Genomic DNA, 22,161 nt, shown 5'->3' with positions numbered 1-22,161 from the left:
TGCTGATGCCAATGAAATCCATGAATGGTTCAGAGCCTGGTCCTGCTGAAATCACAGAGTGTTTTGCAATGAGACACTCGCTGTGCTCAAAGTTAAGCATCTGCTCAAATGCTGTCTTAAGTCAGTATTTTCATTAGGATCCAGCCTTAGGAATTAGACTGAAAGGAGGCAGGGACCCCTGCACATCCAAGTGCTGCTTTTTTACTAAAGGCTCAGGAATATAGCCCTCTTGGCATATTTCATGTGTTAAGGGTCTATAAATGACTGTGAGAGAGACAGTGGCTCTGAAATGGTTTCAGTAGTAGATCTCAGCTTTGAGAAAAGCAGATTTTGACCAGAAGAAAAGTGTCTTCAGATACAAATCAATTTGAAGTTCTGCCTAGAGACAATGCCATTTGAACAGCACAGTTCTCAACAACATTACAACTGAGACTCTGTGTGTGCACGTGTTTGTTTGCGTGTGGGGGAGTGTTTTAAGAGCAATATTTTTCCTGTTACACAAGGTACAGCCCAGTTCTGGCTGAAATTCAGCCAGCTGGGGAAAAAAACTTGAGGAGACCTAGTCAGGTTGCTGAGCCTGGGAATCTTCTGGTGAAATAGACCTGCCTCTTCACTTCAGTGTGTGCTGACAAAGTTTATATTAAGAGGCTAAAGAGATGAAAAGTTAGGGAGAAAAAAATGGAATGGCTTATCTGTCCCAGACTGAGGAGAAGGAATGATTCCCACTCATGCTTACAAGAACTTGGAGAGCCGGGGTTTGTAGGATAACCCAGGAGAGAAGAGACCACAGCTGAGCTCCAGTCAAATCTCTGGCTGAAAGCTGGGTCAGCCCTGGGGGCAGGCCAGGTTACCTGGGGATGGTTGAGTTGGATCTTGAAATCAATCGAGGATGGAAGATTGCACAACCTCTCTGAGCAATCCACCAATGTTTGACTGCCTGCATGGTGAAAATAGATTACAGTAGAAGTGGCTCATACAGAACCACATTTTTAATGTCATCCTGCTCATTAAAAAGAGAAAGATCAAATCTATTTTGTAACAGGAACAGTTTGTGTGAGGCACGGAAAACTTCTGGTACCAGAGGACTGATTCACATGAGAAGGAATGTAAAAGATGGAAGGAAACCAAAGGGTGCCTCCAGTTACATTCCTGTCTTGAAATGTTAGTGTTGCAGCACAAAAGGTTTGTATTTATAGTAGTGGATACCAACAGGGAAGATACTCTAAAAATAAACAAGGATGCACAGATAAAAACATCTATGTTGTAGCTCATTCTGAGAACGAGAGGCAATGCGGAGGCTTAATGAGTCTCAGTCGATTTTATTTTGGAACTGTGAGTTCCTGTCAAAGACCAAACATGGCTGGGCACGACCCACTCAGAACCCACGCGGGCCTGCGCGCCCTCCGGCCCGCGGGCTGGGTCACTTCACCGCCTGAGCCTTTTATTAAGCCCACGCTCGGGTGAAGGGCGGGGGGTCAGCCCCGGTGGGCCATGCCGTGCCCGGTGCGGTTCAGTGCGGTGCGGTGAGGTGAGGTGCCCGGTGACCGGTGCCCGGTGCCTTGCCCGGTGCCCTGCGGCTCCCGCGGCCCCGCGGCCCTTCCCGCGCTCTGCCCCCGGTGTGGCCCCGCCCCTGCCCATATTGGGCCACCCCGCTCCCCCCGCTGCGCCTCATTGGCTGTGGGGGCGCGGGGGGCGGGGCCGGACGGGGGCGGGGCCGGCGTGTGCGCGGCGCGGCGCCGGGCGGGGCTGAGGCGCGGGCCCCGCCGCCGCCCCGCCTCCCGAGGCATGACTCGCCGAGCCGCCGGCCGAGCGCCGCTTTAATTGAGGCCGCCGGCATGGGGCGCAGCGCCTAGGGCAGGACGGGGGCCGCCGCGCTCCGGGCCGCACACACCGCGCACCCGCGGCCGTGCTGAGCGGAGCCGCGTCCGGCGCAGCGCAAGACCGACCCAGCGGAGCGGGGCCGCGTCCGGACGCCGCGTGGGTGGCCGGCGGACCGGGCGCTGGCGGCCGCCGCTGCCGAGCCCCATGAAAACGCAGGTCTGGGGGAGCTCCCCGCGGGCGCCCATGGCTGCGGCGATGCCGTGCAAGAGCGCGGAGTGGCTGCAGGAGGAGCTGGAGTCGGGCGGCGGCCGCTCGCTGCTGCTGCTCGACTGCCGCCCCCACGAGCTGTTCGAGAGCTCGCACATCGAGACGGCCATCAACCTGGCCATCCCCGGGCTCATGCTGCGCCGCCTTAAGAAGGGCAACTTGCCCATCCGCTCCATCATCCCTAACCACGAGGATAAGGAGCGCTTCGTTAAGCGCTGCAAGGCCGACACGGTGCTGCTCTACGACGAGGCCACCGCCGACTGGCAGGACAGCGGTGCCGCCACCTCCGTGCTGGGGCTCCTGCTCCAGAAGCTGCGCGATGACGGCTGCAAAGCCTATTACCTGAAAGGTGAGGTGCCCCTCGCCCTCCCTCCAGCCCCGTCCCGCTCCCGCAGCCCTTGTCCGTGTCCCCCTGCGCAGCCCCTGGCCGGCCGCTGCATCCCTAGGGTGCTCATCCCCTGGTCGGACGAAGGTGGCTGGACTCCTTTTGCTTCCTTCCCTTATCCGTTCTGCCTGATTTATTTCCATTTTTCTCTATGTTTTTTTTCCCCTCCTCTGCATCCCGCTTTAATCCCCCGCACAAAATGGTCGCAGGCTGGAAGCGGCCGGGAGCGCCCCGCTTCTTCCTGCGTCGCCTCCCCGGTAGCGGCGGGAGGAGCCCCCCAGGCTCGCCGCCGGCGCGGCCCCTGCAGCGCTGCCCCGTCTCAAGCGGATCCCGGCTGGGCAGCGCCGGGTGCCCCTCGCCTCCTCTGCCCGGAGGGAGCTTCCCCGCGCCGGCACCAGGCTCCTCTCCAGCCCTCCGGGAGGAATGGCCGGATTTTGGGGGGCAAGAGAGCCCTTCTCTATTTGTATTTTATCTCCCCACATAACGCAAAAGCCCTCGCTAAGGTTTTCCTCCCCCTTTGCCAGGCAGTGCTGGTCTCGGGGAGGGCAGCTCGGCTGCTCCCCCGGGACAGGGCGATGGGGAGCGGGGACCTGCCCTGCAGGGGAGCCGAACCCCGCACTCGTCCCTCCGCCAGGGCTGGGGGCGCTTTGGGAGCTTTGGTTTTTTTGGGTGTTTTTTGGCCATTTTGAAAGATCGCAGCGGGCTGAGCAGAGCCCGCAGCTGGGCTGCTGGGACCCTTCCCATCCTCCCAGTGCTCCCAGTCCGGTCGCTGGGTGGCGGCTTTGAGGCAGGAATAACAGGAGAGCGGGGGAGCGTGCGTGGGGGAGAGTGGTCAAGAAAGTTGCCACTTGCGGCTCTTTAAAAAACACGGCTGTCCCTTGATATAGACCTTTTTTGGGGAGTCAAGGAAGCCCCAGGTGGCGGGGTGGGGCGGCAGGGGGACAGTCAGGTATTTGGGGACCAGCCCTCGGGGCTGCGCAGCCCGCACACGCCTCCTTCAAAACATGGTGAGGGGCCAGCACAGGGGTTGATCCCATTCCCCCTCGACCCTCCGATCCCTGCCCCTGGGCGAGTCTCTCATCCCATCATCCCATCCCGGTTTGGGGTTTCCCCCATGGGCTCCGTTGCTCCCTCCTCGCTTTGCGTTCCCGTTTCTCTCCCCATCGTCCTTATACCCGGCAGGAAGGAGCGGTTTTAAAGTTACTCCTCAGCTCTCCCCGATGCGCAGGGGAAGAGCTGAGCCCCTTTCTCTGCCTTTTTCCGGGAGCCTCGGTGGGAAATGTTTCTAATTAAAATTCCAAAATGGCTCCTCGGCGCTGTCTGGCGGCGCGGGGGGAGGAGGAGGGCGAGGACGAGCCTTTTTCATGAATGGATGTGGCAGGAGCTGTCTGTCCTGCTCAGTGACCCCGCCACAACCGCCGAACCCACTAACGAAGTTTCCAGGAGCCCTTTCTAATTAAACCATTTGTCAGTGTCAGATCCCGGTGGCTGAGCTCTGCTTTAATACCGCCTGGAAAGGAGGTAGATCCGTGGGGTTTTTGCTTTCCTGCCTCTGCCTTCCTTCCCAAGCAGCCGAGCTGAAGAGCTGGAGAAAAAAGTATTAGGGGCAGACGTGAAGGGTCCCATCCCTCTGTGCCCCTGCTGTGGTTTGGGTGAAGAACAAACCTGTGACACTGCTCTGTTGCAAAACTTATTTTATAGTGATAAAATAATTTCGAGTATCAGTCCGTGGCAAAACTTAGGGTCTTTTTTCCTGCTTGGAGGTGAATAATTTCGTTGGTTTTAGTGCCTGGAGTGAGTGTGTGGTGGTTGTCCCTGATCTGTCTTTTCAGACACGGATACTTTTCTCTCTAAGTAGCAGTAATAGCTCTTGCCTAAACTGCCCCAGACCCTTATTTTTGAGAAGCTGGCACGGTGAGATTGTGTCTTGGCTTTGATTTTATTTGTGGATGTTTCTTTCTTTTGTGGTTGAGATTTGGCCCTATTTTTCACAGGCAATATTGAACTTTGCAAGGACCACTCCTTGCTCTCCTGGGACCTGTTTGCTCAGTATCAGTTTGCCCAGGGAAGATAAGGGAGCAGGAAAATGCTTTTCTTGCTGTGAAGTTGAAGGGATACCAACTTCTTGCTGGTAAAGACTTTCTGAGTAATATGTTCACCGGTAGAAGGATTTCCCATCCTGAAGATTAAAACATCTTTTTCTTTGTCTCTGCCTCTCCCCTTCCCTCTCTCCTTTCCCCCTTCCCAGGTGGCTTTAACAAGTTTCAGACTGAATATTCTGAGCACTGCGAGACAAACCTTGACAGCTCCTCACCCAGCAACTCTCCCCCAGCATCGGTCCTTGGCCTGGGAGGGCTGCGGATAAGTTCCGACTGCTCGGATGGCGAATCCGACAGGGAGCCCAGCAGTGCCACGGAGTCGGACGGGAGCCCCATCCCGAGCAATCAGCCTGCCTTTCCAGTCCAGATCCTACCTTACCTGTACCTGGGCTGTGCCAAAGATTCCACCAACCTGGACGTCCTGGGCAAATACGGCATTAAGTACATCCTGAATGTGACTCCTAACCTGCCAAACATGTTTGAGCATGACGGAGAGTTCAAGTACAAGCAGATCCCCATCTCAGATCACTGGAGCCAGAACCTCTCGCAGTTCTTTCCCGAGGCCATTGCTTTCATTGGTAGGTAGTTGGCAGAACATCTCTTTTCATACTCACCGCTTGGGAATGTGGTGTGCCGCTTCCCAGGGCTGCTGCTGTCTGCAGCCTCACCTCTCCGGGGCACAGCATCAGTTTAGCAGCAGAGTGTCACGCTCTGAGGGGGCACATCTGGTGCATCTCACCCTGGCTGTGTTCAGAGAGGCCTCCCCTTCCAAAATTCAGCCCTCTTGCAGCACCTCAGCCGAACTACCTGCAAGTGGTTGGACTGGCCCCGCTGCCTCTTGCCCTTGTGTGGGGATTTGCACTGCTGTGAAATGGCTGAACCCAGGCAGTGGGGAGCTCCTTTGCCTGCTCTGCTTGGGGATGGGAGCTGCTTTAGTGTGACTGCTGCCAGCAATTCCTTAGCCCCAAATGTGGTTAAAATCAGGGAGTGCGTGTGTGTGTGTGTTTTCTTTTCCTGAGGGGATTTGCTAGTCTAATAGGGATCCTGCTGTAAGTCACCCCAGCATAACTAACTCCTTGTATGGATACTTCTCCTAAGGTAAGTGTCAACACAATGAGTTAGTGATTATAATTAAACTGCAGGGTTTGGATCGAAAAACTGCTCTGTAGGCAGCCCCTGTGACAGTTTTGGCTGGTGGTGGTGGGGTTCAGGAAGGAAGATCTTTTATCTTAGGCCAGCCTTGACTTTGAGAATTACTTCTTATTCTGTGGGAAGTGTATGTTGGGCTGAACAGGGCTGTACACTTCCAGGCTGACCCGTGCTGTTTGCTCACGATAGTCATTAGCCTAATCAGCTGTTTTATGGAGGTGAATGGCACAGGCAGTAATAGCACTGTTAACTATTGAAAGCCCCATGGCTTCATGTCTGATTACAAACACTTGTACGGGTAAAGGAGAGGGTGACCTTTGCCTGCAGACTGAAGCCTATGCAGCCCATTTCAAACCCCATAGCTTGCACTGGCTGTGCTGTAAGGCCTGAAATGGGGCAGAGCAGTGGTGGATCCTTGGCTGCTCTTCAGCTGTCAGAAACCCTGATTCTCACACATTCTCCTTTGCCCCCAGCTTCTGCCCTCCAGTAACATGACTGTGGTCAGAAGCTGCTGCTTCAGTGTGGCAACGGGGACCTGTCTGATGTCCCATCTGCACTTCCTGCATGAGCAGGGTTTTAAACGTCAGGGTGAGGTACAGTGTCCCTCCCTGCTGACATGTGGCATTTGGGATCTGTCTGCTCCAGTCAGCCCATGTCTCTGTGAACACCGAGCTTGTGCTTTCCAGTTAATGACAGGAAATGGAGGATTACCTCACTCTAAAACCAAACACCAAGAAATGCTGTGCAGGTCAGATGAAAGGCAAAAATGTCTGGAAAAATGTTGAACAGGAGAGCCTGGGGGGAGGGCTGGGTACACTGGGCGGTGATTGCCCACCCTACTGGAAATTCTTGCCTGGTTTTGGAGGCTGGGCAGAAAACCTGTTGTGGCTTGGGTCTGGATTTTTGTTTTGCCTGCTTCTTCTTTGCCCTTCCCTGCACTTACGGTGCCAGAGTGTCTCTTACCTCTGGCTTTGCCCGAGGATCCTCTTTCTCCTGCCACTTTTTCGCTCCCCACCAAGCTCTCAGTCAAATGACTGACTTCAAATAGGGCTGCCCAGAAGTAGAGGCAGCGCTGGGTACTTGCGTGCATTCAGTGCTCTCAGTGGCGTGTCCCTCTTTCAGCACTGAGATGTCAATTCATAAAGGGATCACGCTGTTCCGGCTGTGCGAGAGACAATGAGTGTGTGTGTGCTTTTCAGTTGGTGGCAAGGGAGGGGAAATTTCGCTGCTGTTCTCTCGCCATTTTTTGGTCCAGCCTGCATTCCTGCTTCCCGCTACCATTCATCCTGAGAGCCTCCTCCAACACAAGCGTTTGTTTGTGGTGAAGTGCATTTCTGTCGATCCTAAAGAACAATTTCACAATAAGGGAAGTTCCTGCACTTCAGACTCCGCTTAAATTGGCATTGGCTGCATTCATGTAACTTTCTAGTGGTAGGAGGACAGGAACAGCAGAATAGTTCATGTAGTGCTGGGCTGCAGCCTTGCCCTGAGTGCACAGCCTTCCCTGGTTTAGTTGGAGTTGAGGTGGGTGTGCTGTGCCCAGCCACCAGCATCTCCCTGGAGCTGTTGTCTCCAGCTTCATCTGCCTCCTGTGGGTTGCTCCAACTCTCTTGAGTAGAGGGTACCAATGTTCCCTAGGCAAGGGATGTGTTGCTAGACCTGATTGATAATTCTCAAGCACATGAGGTGCTTGGCCTTGCTGGGGATGTGCAGCTTTGCCGTGCAGCAGGAATATCTCAGGAGCCCTGTGGGGAGAGATGTGGGTGTCCCAGGGACATGGGATGGTGTCACTAGGGGCAGGGGATCCAGCTCTGGCAGTCATCGTGGTGCTGGGAGCTTGCAGCTGCCACCTGGCCCTGCTCCAAAGCCATGTGTTTTTGGTGCAGAATAATAGACTCCCCCTTCCCCTTGTCTTGTTTCAGATGAGGCCCGTTCCAAGAAGTGTGGGATCCTTGTTCACTGCCTCGCTGGCATCAGCCGGTCCGTAACGGTCACTGTCGCCTACTTGATGCAAAAACTGAACTTGTCCCTGAACGATGCCTATGACTTTGTGAAAAGGAAAAAATCCAACATTTCCCCAAACTTTAACTTCATGGGCCAACTCCTGGACTTTGAGAGGACTCTGGGACTCAACAGCCCCTGTGACAACCGCTCGCCCAGTGAACAGCTCTACTTCACCACCCCCACCAACCACAACCTGTTCCAGCTGAACACTCTGGAGTCCACATGAAGAGGACACTGCCTGGTCGGGACCTCGAGCATCGAATCACTTCTCTTGAGTATTTCAACTCTTACGAAAATCTCTGTCTAGCCAGGCAGCTCTGAGATGAGTAGCTTCTCTGGGCAGAGGTGCCTGGTCGCTGCTTTAGGAAGGCTAATGCCGCTCACTAAGTATCCTGATCCAAGTGGTTTCAAGAGGTAGTGTTTTTACAGGGGGTTATTTAACAGGGGCGATGTTACAGCGTTTCGGACGCAGCTGTCACCGGCAATAACCGCTCTCCTGGGTCCATTGAGACTGTCAGAACACGCACACGTGTGAAGAGCTACCGGGGGTTAGCTTGCTGTGGAAAATGAGGAGATTTATGCACTTGGAAACCTTGAACAAAAGGTGTTGGGCCAAGACTGTTTTAAAACCCAAGTTTACTTTTTTTGATTTAAAAAGAAATAAGAAAAGGTAGATCTTACTCGAGCTTTGGGTTCAAACTCTTTTTAGACATGTAAGTTCTTGACTGTTTGTACAGACCAGGTTGCAAAACCAGTATTTTATTCTGTTTCTTGTTTGATCATTTATTATTTTTTTTAATCAAATGTTTATATTGACCAAATGCATTTTGCACACTTTGTGAAGCCTTGGTATGTCCTGGCATATTACTGGGTACTCCAGAGAGAGATACATGCTGCTGCTGTTGTTGTTAGCATCTGGTAGGAAGCTTTGTTATGTGTGAAGGCCAGTTGGGCTTAACCGCAACCCCTTCACCACTCCTGCACTCACAATCACAAACTCTGCACTGATTCAGCCAAGGTGACTAAGCCGCAAGCTTTTTTTTAATGCCACCCCTGCCAAAAACACTGTTTGCTATTGCCAGAGGTAAAACTCTCGTAGCCTCCAGAGTTGGTAGAAGCATGTCTGAGCCCGGCTTCATTCTCTGCTGCCTGTTGACTGATTTAACGTCATCCAGCTGGCCCGAAACCATTCCAGCTTCCCGAGTCCAGAAGGTAGTTGCAGTGCTGGCGTTTCTTGTGCACACTGGAATCTTTCCCACGTGTGCGGGGTGGAGGGGGAATGCAGCGAGCGCCTGGAGCAGAGCGAGGATTGTGTGGCGGGACAGGACTCGATCGTCACGCATGGAGCGCGTGAGGGGAGTGAAGAGGTGTGGAAATGATGAGGAGAGCATTGTAACAGAGAATTTTTATATATATATATATATATATATATGAATATATATATTAACTGGCAAATTCTGAGATGATTGGAGCTTTCAACAGAGGTTCTGATTTTTTTTTCTTCCTCTTTCGAATAACTTTATGCCGTGCCTTCTATTCTGAGAAGACTTGTATGTATTTCTGGCTAGTGTTTGGCAAACTCCTTTTACCAAGCTGGGAGGGGAGGAAGTGGTAATAATTTCTGGGAGGAGGGCAGAACGGATTTAGAGATTTCTTTATTGGCTGCAATGTAGTCCCTCCTTTCTCCCCCCTCCCTGTCCACTTTAACTCTCATGTTAGTGAAAAAAAAAAAAAAAAAAAAAGCCACGGATTTTTTTCTAAATATCCAGTTTTTTGTACTTTTTTCAAGAAAAATAAAAAATATTAAAAAAAAATCTCCATCTGGAGGAATGTTTGACGCTGTCACATCCTGAAACTGTTCTTTTCGTTAAAGATGTTATCAGAATGTTGGAATGAGCTTCTGTTTCTTGTTTTCTGGTTGTTTTTTGTTTGTTTGTTGGGTTTTGTTTGCCACAATGTTGGGATTGTGGGTCATTGGAAGGGAGAATGGGCGTATAGTTGTGAGTGAGAAAATTGAGAATATCCTAATTGCATCTTACCTCATAGAGGAATTTATTTTTTCAGGGATTTTTTGACAGTGCATCTCTATTGCATTACAGCTAAGCTGGTTTGTAAAGGCTTCCTGTGCTGTTAGTGGTCTTTATTCTTTAAAGGAAAAAAATAAGATGCATCTTCTGATTAGTACAAATGAGAGCTTGTTAGTGAGGAATGGTTCTGCTTTCTGAGTTATGAAGGAAAATTAGTGACCCTATATATACTGATCCAATATTGGGACTTTGTTTATATTGCAAATAAATATTATTTTTTCTTTAAAAATGATGTTTGTGTCAGATCCTTGTCTAGCCTCTGCCCATATAAGGGCATGCTGCTCTTATCCATTTTTTATGGTTGATTAGGATCCTTCTGTGACCATGGAGAGCATTTGCTGGGCTGTGTTCAAGTGTGGTGTTTGGTTTCATGCACAGCTTAATTTTTAAGACCTGTGGTAAAATGGAGAGGGGGAGGTGGGCGGGCGAGGAGAGGGACAGGGGGTATTGGATAAACTGGAGAACAAAGAACAGCTTGAGAATGGGACTGGCTTTGACCCCAGCCATTCCTCTGTGCCAAAAATAAATAGATAAACTAAAGACACTTTTGTTCACTGTTTGAGCCTGGCCTGCAAAGGCATCGCAAGGCCTTGCCCACAACTGTTGTGTTAGCAGACTTTATTTTGGTAGGAGAGCAAGAAGTCAGGGGCTTGTGGGCAACCACCTGATGGGTTATCCTGGGGCTCTTGGAGAGCTGGAGCCCCCTCCTGCATCCCTGGGGAAGGGGATGCTGTGTGTCTTACACTTGGGCTGTGCTGTGTCCCACTGTGCTCCCTGCATGGTTTGTGGGAATTCTGGAGGGGCTGATGATGATGCTTTAGGGTGAAACGTGGCTCTAAACATCTGAGTGCAGCCTATGTAAGGGAGCTGTGGCTCACTGTGACTCTGCCTGTAGCTGGGCACGTGTGGGTTCCCCCCAGCGTTCCTTGTTTTAACCTGAATGGCAAGAAATTAAATTACTTCAGTTGTGAAGTCCCTCAGAGTAAGTTTATGTGTCATCTTGTTCTTATCCTAGGGTCTGAGCACAAAAGGTAGTTTTATTCCAGAAGCAGCTCAGGCTAGTGGGTGCAGAGGGGAGATAGAGGTTGAAGCAGGAGCCAAGCAAGTGTGTGCATGAGTTTGTTTACTCCTGGACTCCATGATGGAAATCTATATATTGATTTGGAGACCTGTTTGTGGCTAAACAAACAAAAAACTACCTGGTTTGCAGGGGAAAGAAGACCTTTAGGTTTTCCCTTGTAATTACATGGTAGAGTAGCTCTTGAGGAAGATAGGAAACTGTGCTGGAGGCTGGCTGTGCACTGAAGGAGTGCAGAACAGCTTGTCAGGTGTGTGGCTGTATTTGCTTCCATCTAATTTCCTCTCAGGTTTTTCTGCTAAGGCGTGGAGCAGGATATTTGCAGTTTGCATTGTAAGCACATTTGTGTGGTAGCTGAGTTGTGGCTGTCTGTCTGCAGCAGCACAGCTGCTGTTTGCTGTGGCCTTGGAGGAAGAGCTGGTGTGCAGGGAGCCACCAGGCAGCTCCTGGGGACCTGATCCTGGGTCATCCTGTGAGTGCCCTGGCACTGTGGCACTCAGAAGCCCTGTTGCCAAACAAAGGAGATCACTTGTCTGAAAATCATCCCTCCACTTGCAAACAGGACACACAGGAGCTTTTTCCAATCTCCCTGGCCTCAGCAGCAAGGAGCAGCCAGCCTGGCTGGTCTTCAGCCCATCAGTATTTTACAAATCTCGGAGGGGTTTCCTTGGAGACCTGATGTCCTGAAACTCAGTGAGGAGAAGAGAACTGACATCAGGCAAGGGGCAGTGCTGGAGAAATAGTTACAGAGGAAAAAGAGAGCGTGGGGTCTGTCTACACTCCCTTGCAGAGGCAGGCACGAGCACTAGCTGAGCGTAGGAGCACAGGCTGAGTGAGAAAGCTGGTTATGTTCAGAGCAGTGGAATTTGGCAAGGAGATAGAGCTTCCCACACGCAGCAGGGAGAAGCTCCTCGGTTAACCCATTGATTCCAGACGAGCTGTCTGTAAGATGCTCTGTGGTGTTCTACTCTCCAAAACCCAGTAATCTCCTGCCTGGGCAGAGAGATCTCCTGTCCCTGGGTTTTCACATGTGATGCCACAAGCCCTCAGGTGATATGAGTGGGAATTTATCTTTTTTTTTTCCCCCCCATGGATGACTTTATCTTAACTCATTTGAACAGTTAGAGTGACCACAGGTCCCAGGTGCTTTCAAAAAGTTTCTCCCTCTATTTCAAGTTATGGCAAAAGCACAAAGCTAAGTTTCTGCAATTCCCTGCTGGAAGCCCAGCATCAGAAGCCCTGTGAGCAGGACACAAGCTCAGGGAAGGGTCTTCGTGGTTACTTGTAGCGTTTTAGCTCTTGCTTGTGTCTACCCTTCCCTTGGTGTGGCATCAAACACATCCTGAGCATGATGCAAGTCAACCTTTGCAGCTCTGCACTTGCCTGCTGTTGCGACACCCAGAGACGCACGTGGAAAAGGAGACGCTTCCTGCTACCATCTGAGTTTGGGTGCTCACATTTCCAAGGTAACCAGGTTATTTGTGGGCTGTTACATTCTTGTATTATCCTTTATGTGAGGAAATCAGGCTATTTGCGGTGTTGTAAAGGCATGCAAATAGTTCAGCTAATAAACACATCCCTGTATTTACTGGCACAGGCTGTGGTAGTTATGCTCTGAGCTGCTCAGAATGTGTGTGAAAACGGGCTTGCTTCTGGATTTTGTGCCAATTGCTCCCATACTTCCTCAAATCTGTCCCTTCATTGTGGAGTGCTGGGCTGGTGAGAGGGTGTGTGGGGGATTGTTCACCAGGAACAGCAGCTCCTGGGAGTCCCATCCAGCCTCCACGTCCTGTTCCTGTGAGTTCCTTCACTCAAACTGCACAGTTCCTCTCTCCAGTGGCGTTGGCCCCTTGCTGTATCACCAACAGGCCAGGCTCCCGGCTGCACACCTGACAGGGGTATCAGCACCAAACGTGGTGTGGCTGTTCTCTGGGGGCCATGCTCAGGTCTGACAGCCGCTTCTGTGGCCTCTGGGTGGGAACTGCCACAAACTGGCAGAAAACCATGAGGGGGGAAACCATGAGGCGGGAAACCGTGAGGGGGAAACCATGAGGGGGGGAAACCGTGAGGGGGAAAACCATGAGGCGGGAAACTGTGAGGGGGAAACCATGAGGTGGGAAACCGTGAGGGGGAAACCATGAGGGGGAAACCGTGAGGCGGGAACCATGACACAGCAAACTGTGAGGTGGGAAACCATGAGGCGGGAAACCGTGAGGGGGAAACCATGAGGGAGCAAACCATGAGGGGGAAACCGTGAGGGGGAAACCATGAGGGGGAAACCATGAGGTGGGAAACCATGAGACGGCAAACTGTGAGGTGGGAAACCATGAGGCGGGAAACCGTGAGGGGCAAACCATGAGGTGGGAAACCGTGAGGGGGAAACCGTGAGGGGGCAAACTGTGAGGGGGAAACCATGAGGGAGCAAACCATGAGGGGGAAACCGTGAGGGGGAAACCATGAGGGGGCAAACTATGAGGTGGGAAACCGTGAGGGGGAAACTGTGAGGTGGGAAACCGTGAGGGGGAAACTGTGAGGTGGGAAACTGTGAGGGGGAAACTGTGAGGAGGCAAACTGTGAGGGGGAAACCGTGAGGGGGAAACCGTAAGGTGGGAAACCATGAGACGGCAAACTGTGAGGTGGGAAACCATGAGGCGGGAAACCATGAGGGGCAAACCATGAGGTGGGAAACCGTGAGGGGGAAACCATGAGGTGGGAAACTGTGAGGGGGAAGCCATGAGGGGGCAAACTATGAGGTGGGAAACCGTGAGGGGGAAACCATGAGGTCGGAAACTGTGAGGGGGAAATTGTGAGGGGGAAACCATGAGGTGGGAAACTGTGAGGGGGAAACCATGAGGCAGGCAGTGATCGGTGTCCGGCCTCAGGACATCTGTCCCCATCATGGGCAATGGCAGACACTTGGGGTTCTGCCTCCCCACTAGATGCTGTGACATGTCAGGTGCCACCTGAAGGGACCCTGACCGTTGGCCTTGGAAGGGCTGAAAAGTTTATGGCCATCACAGTGGCTGGGTCCTGTGGAGGATGAAGAGCCCAGGGAGGAAGGCTCTGAACCAGCCAAATCCCTCAGCCTGCGATGGAGGTGGCACCGCTGTGAGAGACTGGGAGCTGCTCATGAAGGAACTGCAAGTTTCTGGAGTCTCTGGGCTCCTCCCTGACATGTCCCTGGTGCCCTGCTGTGCTGTGCCACCATCCTGGGCTTGGGGTGGGAGCTGGGTCAGGCAGGAAGCTGTGGTTCAGCTTTGGTGGCTCTGTGAAGGGTTGGGGTTTAATTATGGGTTGGGAATGACTCCTGCAGCAGGAGCAGCTGCCCGGGCTGGCTGGCTGGCCCTGGACTGCTGGGACCTGGCCTCCATGGGCTGCGAGGACCCCTCGGTGCTGGGGCAGTGCAGATCCCCCTTGTCTGCCTGGTGCAAGGTGAAACCACCAATACTTTGTTGGCCTTTCTCTCTCCCCCACTGATTGTCCTCATCACTGAAATTGCTCTTGTTCTGCATTATCCTTATGTCCTTTCCCTGGTTTCTCCACTGCCTTCTGTTTCTTCAAATGGTTGAGAGTTGAGGTGATCTCACATGGCAGTGGCTCCTACAAAGCTGTGGTCCTTCTGTAGGAGAAGGGAACCCTGGATTCTTCTCAAAGACAGTGGGACATGTTGGATATGAAGACCTGCTGTGCTATGGTGAGGTTTGGAGAGGATATGTGTATCACTTCCGTGCTGCTCAGTGGTACAAGGGATCCAAGAGATGTAGGGCTCCAAGAAATTCCTGGTGAGGGACCCAAGACTGGGAAAAAGGGGAATCCAGACAGATTTATTTTCTGACTTTCTTTCCTTAGAGAAACATCTGGCTTATGTAAAGCCATTTGCTGAGTTTTTCACTGTTTTATTTTGAAAGTCTCTGCAATCAGGCATTCTGCTCTTCTCATCTCCCATCATTGCCTCAGGGGCAGATTTTTTCATGATTTGGGGTTTTGCTTTCATGAAATTTACTCTTTGTTTCTGGTCTGTGTTGTCTTTTTCTTCTATTTTCTTTCATTTTCTTGTAAAGAACTGCTCCAGTTTGACTTGTGGTTTTGCCTTGCTTTCTTCCCGGAGGTGAATTGTTGTGATAAGTCCTGCAAAAAAATGGGAGGGAGGGAGCAGACTGGTGCGTTGGTGAGACCCTGGTCACTGATCTGGCATTAGTGAAAGCCCTGTGCCAGGGGAAACTGAGCTCTGAGCTTTGATTGCATCCTAAAAGCACAGCATTTTTCTGTATGGGAGATTCGGAATTGAATTATGTATGAGGGGGTGCAGTTAGAGGAATTAGCACTCTCCTTCCTTTTGCCAATGTGGCTCTGAATTGAGCCCATCATTTCCCCCGTGCATTTATCCTGGCAGTGAAGTGCTCAGTACCTGGTGAAAGATTTACAGCCCTGCTCCAGTGATGCAATTTGTTTGGGTCTTACTCTAAATTTGCCATTTCCTCTCCCTGGGTGGTTGATTCCCTGCTGCTTGGAGCAGGCAGTGGTCCAGGCAGGATCCTCTCAGAGCTCTGCAATGCAAGGTGCTGGAGGAGAGTTTGATGGGACTCAGGGTGCTGAGCCTGCAGAAAGATGCCCTCCCCTCTGACAGAACAAAGATCAGCTCTGCTGTCAGCTCCATCTCTGTGTCCTCTCTGCATTCTTCGCCTTCCCTCTGCCCCCATTCCAGCTGTTGTCTTTGAGTGATCCTGTGCTAGAGGTTCAGTTCAGGCAGGCTCCTGCATGTCTTGGCCTTGCATCCTCTTGGCAGAAAGCTGAGAGCGAGAAATGTTTGGAAAGTCTTGTGGGGTTTTTTTTTTTGGAGTTTTTGTTGTGTTTTTTTGTTCTTTTTTTTTTTTTTTTTTTTTTTTTTAACAAGAAGCTTCACTATTCATTCATTCCCCAAATAGCTTTCCCTCTTATTGGACATCTTCCTGCTAGGACAGTCCAAGCCTGTTCTGACAGGCAGCTTATCTGCCTGGCAGCTCTGACTGCTTCCTCTGTCTCTCCCTTGTGTGGGAGGTGTTTTGTCTTTCCAAACTTCTGCTGACTTCAGTGGGCATTAGCTTGTGCCCAAACATGCACTGATAGTGCAGTTCAGTGCTGAAGTTCACTGCTGATTTTTATTTATGTCCCTGTGGCGTGTTTTTCTTCGCAAGGGGAAGGATTTAAGTGGTTTGGGGAGGGGAGCTGTTATTGGAAGTTAGTGAGGCTGAGGCTCTCAGCTCACCCTGGTTGCCTCCATCCTCTGAATCCTGCAGCAGGACATGCTGAAGGCACTGGTGTTGAGGAGTGCCACGCTGATGGGGGTTCAGATAAGGGGGATCTGCAACACCCCTGAATCTGAAAAAGCCCACAGCAGCCAACTTGTTGCTTTACTGTGTTGCCAGCTGCTCAGGCAACTTAGAGAAATTTCCAGTCTAGTTTTAAATCTAGTAAAAGTGGAGAGAGGTACATGAACTGTGTGTGCATGAAGCAAGGCTTAAAAATATGGGTATTTTTAATAAAACAAATTCAGTCATGCTTGAACCTGCAGTTTGCAAGTATGCACTCCTGACACAGAATCAATGCTTTCAGTTTCCAGTCAACAAATCTCTGGATTTGACTGGATGGTTCTTGAATCTCCAGAATTTCTGTAAGCCTGTTACTTGTGGGGAAGCACTTGGGTTTGTTTATCAAATGCTAAACTTTCCTCCTCAACCTGTGGGATCCTCCCTACTGTCCATGCGATGCCACCACATGCCCAGTGCTGCTGCTTGTGCAGTGGCAGCCCAGGGATGTTTGTAGGTCAGGGATGACAGATACTCAGCAGGGCTCATCGGTGCTATTAATTAATTGCATTCCAACAGCAGCGAAAGCAGCAGCAAGAGTAATAAACAAATTATAATCTACATTATGAAGCTGACAGGTGCCACCCACTCATTACCTGTCTTTAACCACTCTCATTACTGCCCAGTCTTTGTGGGAACTAATCGTGCTGCTCAGTGTCCGACGTGCTCACTTAATGCCATTATCTGAAGCAATCGGCCTCTCCCTGTGAAAGAAGAGGAAGGTGCTTTTCCTGAGGCTTGTTCTCTGGGTGCTGGAACACAGGGAGCTCTGGGGTGGAGGAGGCTGAAGACACCTTTTGCCAAAGCATGGTGTGGCTGGGAATCGAAGACTAAAATCCACAGGGACAATATGGGGAGGAGCAGGGGATGGGTGGCAGGATGGGAGGTTGTTACTCGGAGGAAAAAGTCATCTCCATGGGTTATGGAATAATATCCATTGAAAGGGATAATAGGAAGAACCCTGTGAAAGGGATAATGGGAAGAACCACATTTTTTTCTCTCTCTAGATGTTTTCCAGGCTTTGGGAACAAGCTGGGTTGCTGACTAATGAACCTTCTCTTTGTGGCTGCCCCTGGGCATTGCAGGAGGAATCCTGGTAGTGTTTCTGTGGGGACCAGTGCAAGCTCACCCCAGGAAAAAGAAATTGAACTCCAGAAATTTCTTGCACTGGTCTGGCTTAGGCTGGGCTCAGCAGAGGAGAGGATGCTCAGCCAGAGGAGCTCAGCCTCCTTGCCTGGCTGCTCCATTGCCTTGTATGGGTCCTGGTGTTAAGGACTGTGCTGTGTCTGGGCTGCAGCTCTTCTTCTTTCCTCCCTGACACAACTGGGAGCCTTCCTGGGGAACATTATTGCAGGCTGAAAGATGAGGAGTTGGGCTGAGAGACCAGATGAGAAAATAGTTTTTTTTCAAGATACTCCATGGATGGCTGGACCACGGCCAGAGGTCCTGTTATGCTCTCAGGGTTTTGGGACATCTCATTAGGGGGTCCCTATTGAGCAAATAATAAGCCAAAAGATGAGAAATAAAGACAGAGAGGTAAGGGACCAGCTTTCCCAGTAGAGGATTGGCATCAGTCAGATACAACAAGGGTCTTTAGGAGCAAAAACTGTTGAATGTGTCTGCTAATGAAAAATAGGAATAAGTGGCAGATGAAGTTGTCTGTTGACTATTCAGAGTAGCAAAATCCAAAAGCTGCACTGCATAGCTGTAGGAAGTCCTTGCAATATGGAGTGGTGGAGTTGTAGCATAGGATGCTGAGCAAAGCAAAGCAATCCATCTCAGAATGGGATAATGTCACAAGGGAGGGATGTCTCAGAAGTGCAATGAACTGTGCTGTGGGAGCAAGGCTTTGAGTATGGTCAAAACCCCCCAAACAGTCAGCCTCTTGAAAAAGAGCTAAGAGTAAACTGGATAAATGCATTGTATGGATATGTGGTGAACATATTGGGGGTTTGGAGGGCATTAGAATAACTAATGCAAGGGAAATCCACTGGGTGCTTTTAAATATCAATACACAGTATCTTCAATATTGTGCATTGATATTTACAATACAACACATCTTTAACCATCAATCAGAGTATTCCCACATCTGCAAAGAGCTGCAGCCTGGGCAAGCATTAGTAATGTAACATAGTTACATGCTACACAGCTGCATGGCCTGTTCTTACCCTTGGTTCTGCTGTGAAGTACCATAGAAAACAGGACTACAGGGCAGGATGAAGATTGATCCAACAATAGTTAGTAGCTGTGATTCTTCTGCTTTTCAAAAAAGTTGCTGTCCTAGAATAAGCTGTGTGGCACTCTGTGAGTGTGTGTGTGTGTGTGTGTGTGAAGGGCTTTTGTGGAGCTTGCAGATACTGTGCTCTCTCAGTAAAGAGCTGCTGGAGAAGACTCCTGAAGCTGTTGTATATCTGATATCAAATGGACATTGCAGACAGACAGCCCAAGCAATGAGAAGGTCTTTGTACCAACAGAAACATCTTGTTCTTCACCAGCACCAGTCACTGTGAAATGGACAGAATCATTAGGTGATGGAAAGCCATTGCCTGGGTCAACAGATCTGCCTCTTGTATCCCCTGAGAAACATTTGGGCAGAAAACCAGCTCCAAAAGGATTTGCTTTCTTAAACCCATCCTCTCCCATCACTCCTAAAGTACTGTGCTTCTGGCAAAGGAGAACTGGATGATGTGGAAGGAGCTGGATGGGTCAGGCCGACTCATCCTGCCCTCAAAGCCCTCGTGTGCTACTTTAACGCACACCACAGTGGGGCGAGACACTGTGTGGGAGTGTGAGACAGTTCCTAATGTTCCTGTTGATCAAATGGCCCACTGAGTCTCCTGATCTGCTGTGGTGATAAGTCCTAACAAGGACTCTCTCTTAATCCTCATTATCCTCTGTTGGCGCTTCCTGCCCACATACACTAGATATTTCCTATCAACAGGGAGGAACCTCTGTGGAAGATAGGATCAGATTCCCAGGAGCTAGGCTGTAGTAAGAGTGAAGAAAGAATGAGGAAACTGTCCTAATTTGAGGTTAATCTTATAAATACAGGGTCGGATACAGACAATAGGAAGAGAAATGCCAGGAGAGTTTTAGCATTTAGTTAGGAAAGGAACATCATTTTCCAGGAGTAGCCTGAATTGTAACTTATGATGTGGTGAAGTTGCTGTTTGATGTCAGCTTCAGCAGAGAGGAAGAGACAGATTCTGCTTTGTGTTACCAGAAGAGGAATAACCTGAGGGAAAAAAAAAAAACAGGGAAAGGCGTTTTTGAAAGCAGATTTTTGTCATTTGTATACTGATTCAAGCTGCAGTGCATGGATGCAGTGTTTAATTTCCAGATTTTATTTGAATAAGACACTAAATAAGGAGAAGAAAAGGGCTGTGTGATTTTCTTCCTGAAGCAGACTTGCTAATGTACCCATTGGGTATTTAAAGTTGCATGGCATTGCTGAAAATGCAGAAGCCCACAGATCTTTTCTTCTAGTGTAAGTGGGTTATTGGGGTGGGGTGTTTCTTTCCCCTACCTAGACCCATAGCTGGAGCCTGGACCCGTCAGAGGCTTGGCCTGTCCCTCATGCTCACCTTTCTTGTGGGCTGGGTGGAGTGTGCTGAAGCTGTTTGTGGTGGGGAGTTCTCTACAAACATTTGCTTTTATGAACCTTTTTAGACAGCCTGTTGAACTGAAGAGCTGCCTTCTGCCTGTCCTGTCCACATCCCAGCACCATGCACAGAGCCTGTGATGCTCTGTGTGTTTTGTTGGCAAGCAGGGTGAGAGCTGGTGCCTGTTTCTGAGAAGTGAATTGCCTTTGTGGGGGCGTGAGGGTCCCTAGCTGCACATTCATGTGCAGCAGGTGTTCCAGCATGATCCCATGTGAATGACTACACTGCAACAAGGTGTGGACACTATTGCTCATCCCCGCCCTGAAGGTGGTGTTGCAAGTTCCTGAAAAATGCCGTCATGCCCTCGCGGGTTTGGACTTGTTTGGCTTTTCACTCTCTGTGTCCAGCTCACAGGGTGTGTGGTGATGGTGTTTTATTTGTTGCCCAGCTCTGGGCTGATCACGGCTTCTTCCCTCAGAAGCTTTATAGGCCTTACCTTGGATCAGGTTTGTGAAGCTACAATGATGTACAAACCCCTGCTGCTTCCTAGAAACTTCCTAGTCCTTTTTGGGTAGTCCAGCTTGTATAGAAGATCTTGCAAAGCTTGACCTAAGACAAGTGATACAGTAGTTTCCTGTCCCATGCTTCCTCTATGAGTAAGGAAAAGGCTTTTTTAGCTATTTATATGCCACCTGTATCTTAATTTCCCACTTCCTGTTGTTTCTGGCCCTCCCAGGAGAATTGATTTTTGCCTGAAAGTCAGTAGAACAACCATGTTCTGCCCTGTGAACTCCCAGTTGTTCCTCAGGTGGCTGGCTCTGTTGTTTTCTCTCCACCATGGCAGGTTATGCCATCCAAAGGCTCTACTTCATTACACACAGTGAACAGTTTGACTCTGATGGCTGGTTTGGTTTTCTTTTTTGGGCTACGTTTAAGATAAACTCTGTCAGGGAGCAGGGCTGGCTCAGAGGACATCCACAGTGATGTGGGCACAGCAGATCATCTTTGTGCTAAGTTTCCTTTCATAAAGGGTTGCTAAGTAGTGCCTACAGGTGATTGATACAGCTGAATAGTGAGCAGAGTATAATTGCTTCTGCTATCTTCTGGGATGTGCTTCCAGCAAGTCATGACACCTGGTAACGCGCTTGTAACATCTATTAACCTTCTAATTATATAAGTGGTGCTTTAATAGTGCCTGGTCACCAGTCAAGTCTGGAAACATTGACTGTGGCTCTCCATGGTCACTGCTGAAATGCTGAGCCTGGTCACTGAGTTCACTGCTTCTTGCTGTCAGTCCTTGCCAGGTGCTCTGCTCCTTCTCACAGCTCAAAGCCTGCCTTTGTTGTTGATTTTCTCCCTCAGTTCTCCCGCAGTGTGGTTGTTGGAATGTCGATGCTTTGCTGAGCAGGTGCTGCTGTGCGGCATTTCTCCCCTTACAGGTGACATCCTGCAGAGCTGTGAGGCTGAAGGGATCAACATTTCTGCAGAGCCCTGAGTCACCTGGTATGGCACTGATTTCAGGAAGGTGTAAGAACTGGAGTGAGAGTTGAGGCTTGCTGGAGGAAGAAGATTCAAGGATTCTTGTTTTGTGTGTGCTGTTGGGATCTGGTAGGCTGTAGGAAGGGGAGACCCTGTGCTGCTGGCTGTGAAAGGAGCATACCAGCTTACAGGGTGCTCAGCCAGGCAGGGGACAGATGGAAAGGGATGCCCTGCACTGGCTGTGAACAGACTGGACTAAGCCACCAGCAGAAACTCTGAGGTTTTAACAAACTATGACCTCATGGTACAGCCTTCTTCTCCAAGGCCTCCTCTGAGCACAGGAGTAAGGTGTCAGGCCAGAGTACCAAACTGCTGGAATCCTGATCCTCACCTGGGAAGGTGTTCCCTGGAATAATGCAGACAGCAGCATCCTGCCTGGTGGGAAGCCCTGGAGAAGAGAAGGCTTGGCTGGGGGACGTGGGGAGCACACAGGAGGATCTTGAGGTGGGGTTTGAGGACAGGCTGACTTCCAGGTCCAGCTCTGGGGCAGCCCTGGTGAATGTTCTTCACTGCACTGGGAGGGACAGGTGTTCAGTGAGCAGGGCGGGGTGCATGTTCTGTGCCAAACTCTCACTTGTCTCCTTTCTCCTCAGGGCATTTTTCATTCACTAAACTTGCTACTAAGGCAGCTTTGGTGGAAGTAATCACTTTCCTGAAAGTGGAGGCCTTTCCTGGCTGAGCACTCAGTGTTGGGGCTTGGGTGAACTTCTATTTGGAAGAGCAGAGTGGGAAAAGTGGAAAGTTTTGCTGTGTGCTCCATTACCAGAGACTGAGGACAACAATGC

General features: G+C 50.5%; 1 protein-coding gene across 1 annotated transcript; it reads left to right on the top strand.

The window, feature by feature from the left end:
* Positions 1–1,741: 1,741 nt before the first annotated feature.
* On the top strand, positions 1,742–10,044 carry DUSP7 (dual specificity phosphatase 7). The gene is made up of 3 exons (XM_054640024.2): positions 1,742–2,437; positions 4,722–5,150; positions 7,644–10,044. The coding sequence occupies exons 1-3, from the start codon at positions 2,026–2,028 to the stop codon at positions 7,949–7,951; spliced, it is 1,149 nt and encodes a 382-aa protein (XP_054495999.1). The 5' UTR covers positions 1,742–2,025; the 3' UTR covers positions 7,952–10,044.
* Positions 10,045–22,161: the final 12,117 nt, after the last annotated feature.

This window comes from Agelaius phoeniceus, chromosome 11 (genome assembly GCF_051311805.1).
Source record: "Agelaius phoeniceus isolate bAgePho1 chromosome 11, bAgePho1.hap1, whole genome shotgun sequence".
In the NCBI taxonomy this organism is placed as follows: Eukaryota; Metazoa; Chordata; class Aves; order Passeriformes; family Icteridae; genus Agelaius; species Agelaius phoeniceus.
Note: the sequence above shows the minus strand (reverse complement) of the source record. Positions and strands in the feature narration are given on the sequence as shown.

Coding starts and splice junctions, on each gene's coding strand:
- DUSP7 (XM_054640024.2), top strand. CDS start 2,026: ATGAAAACGCAGGTCTGGGGGAGCTCCCCGCGGGCGCCCATGGCTGCG. Junction 2,438..4,721: donor CAAAGCCTATTACCTGAAAG/GTGAGGTGCCCC, acceptor CCCCCTTCCCAG/GTGGCTTTAACAAGTTTCAG. Junction 5,151..7,643: donor CGAGGCCATTGCTTTCATTG/GTAGGTAGTTGG, acceptor GTCTTGTTTCAG/ATGAGGCCCGTTCCAAGAAG.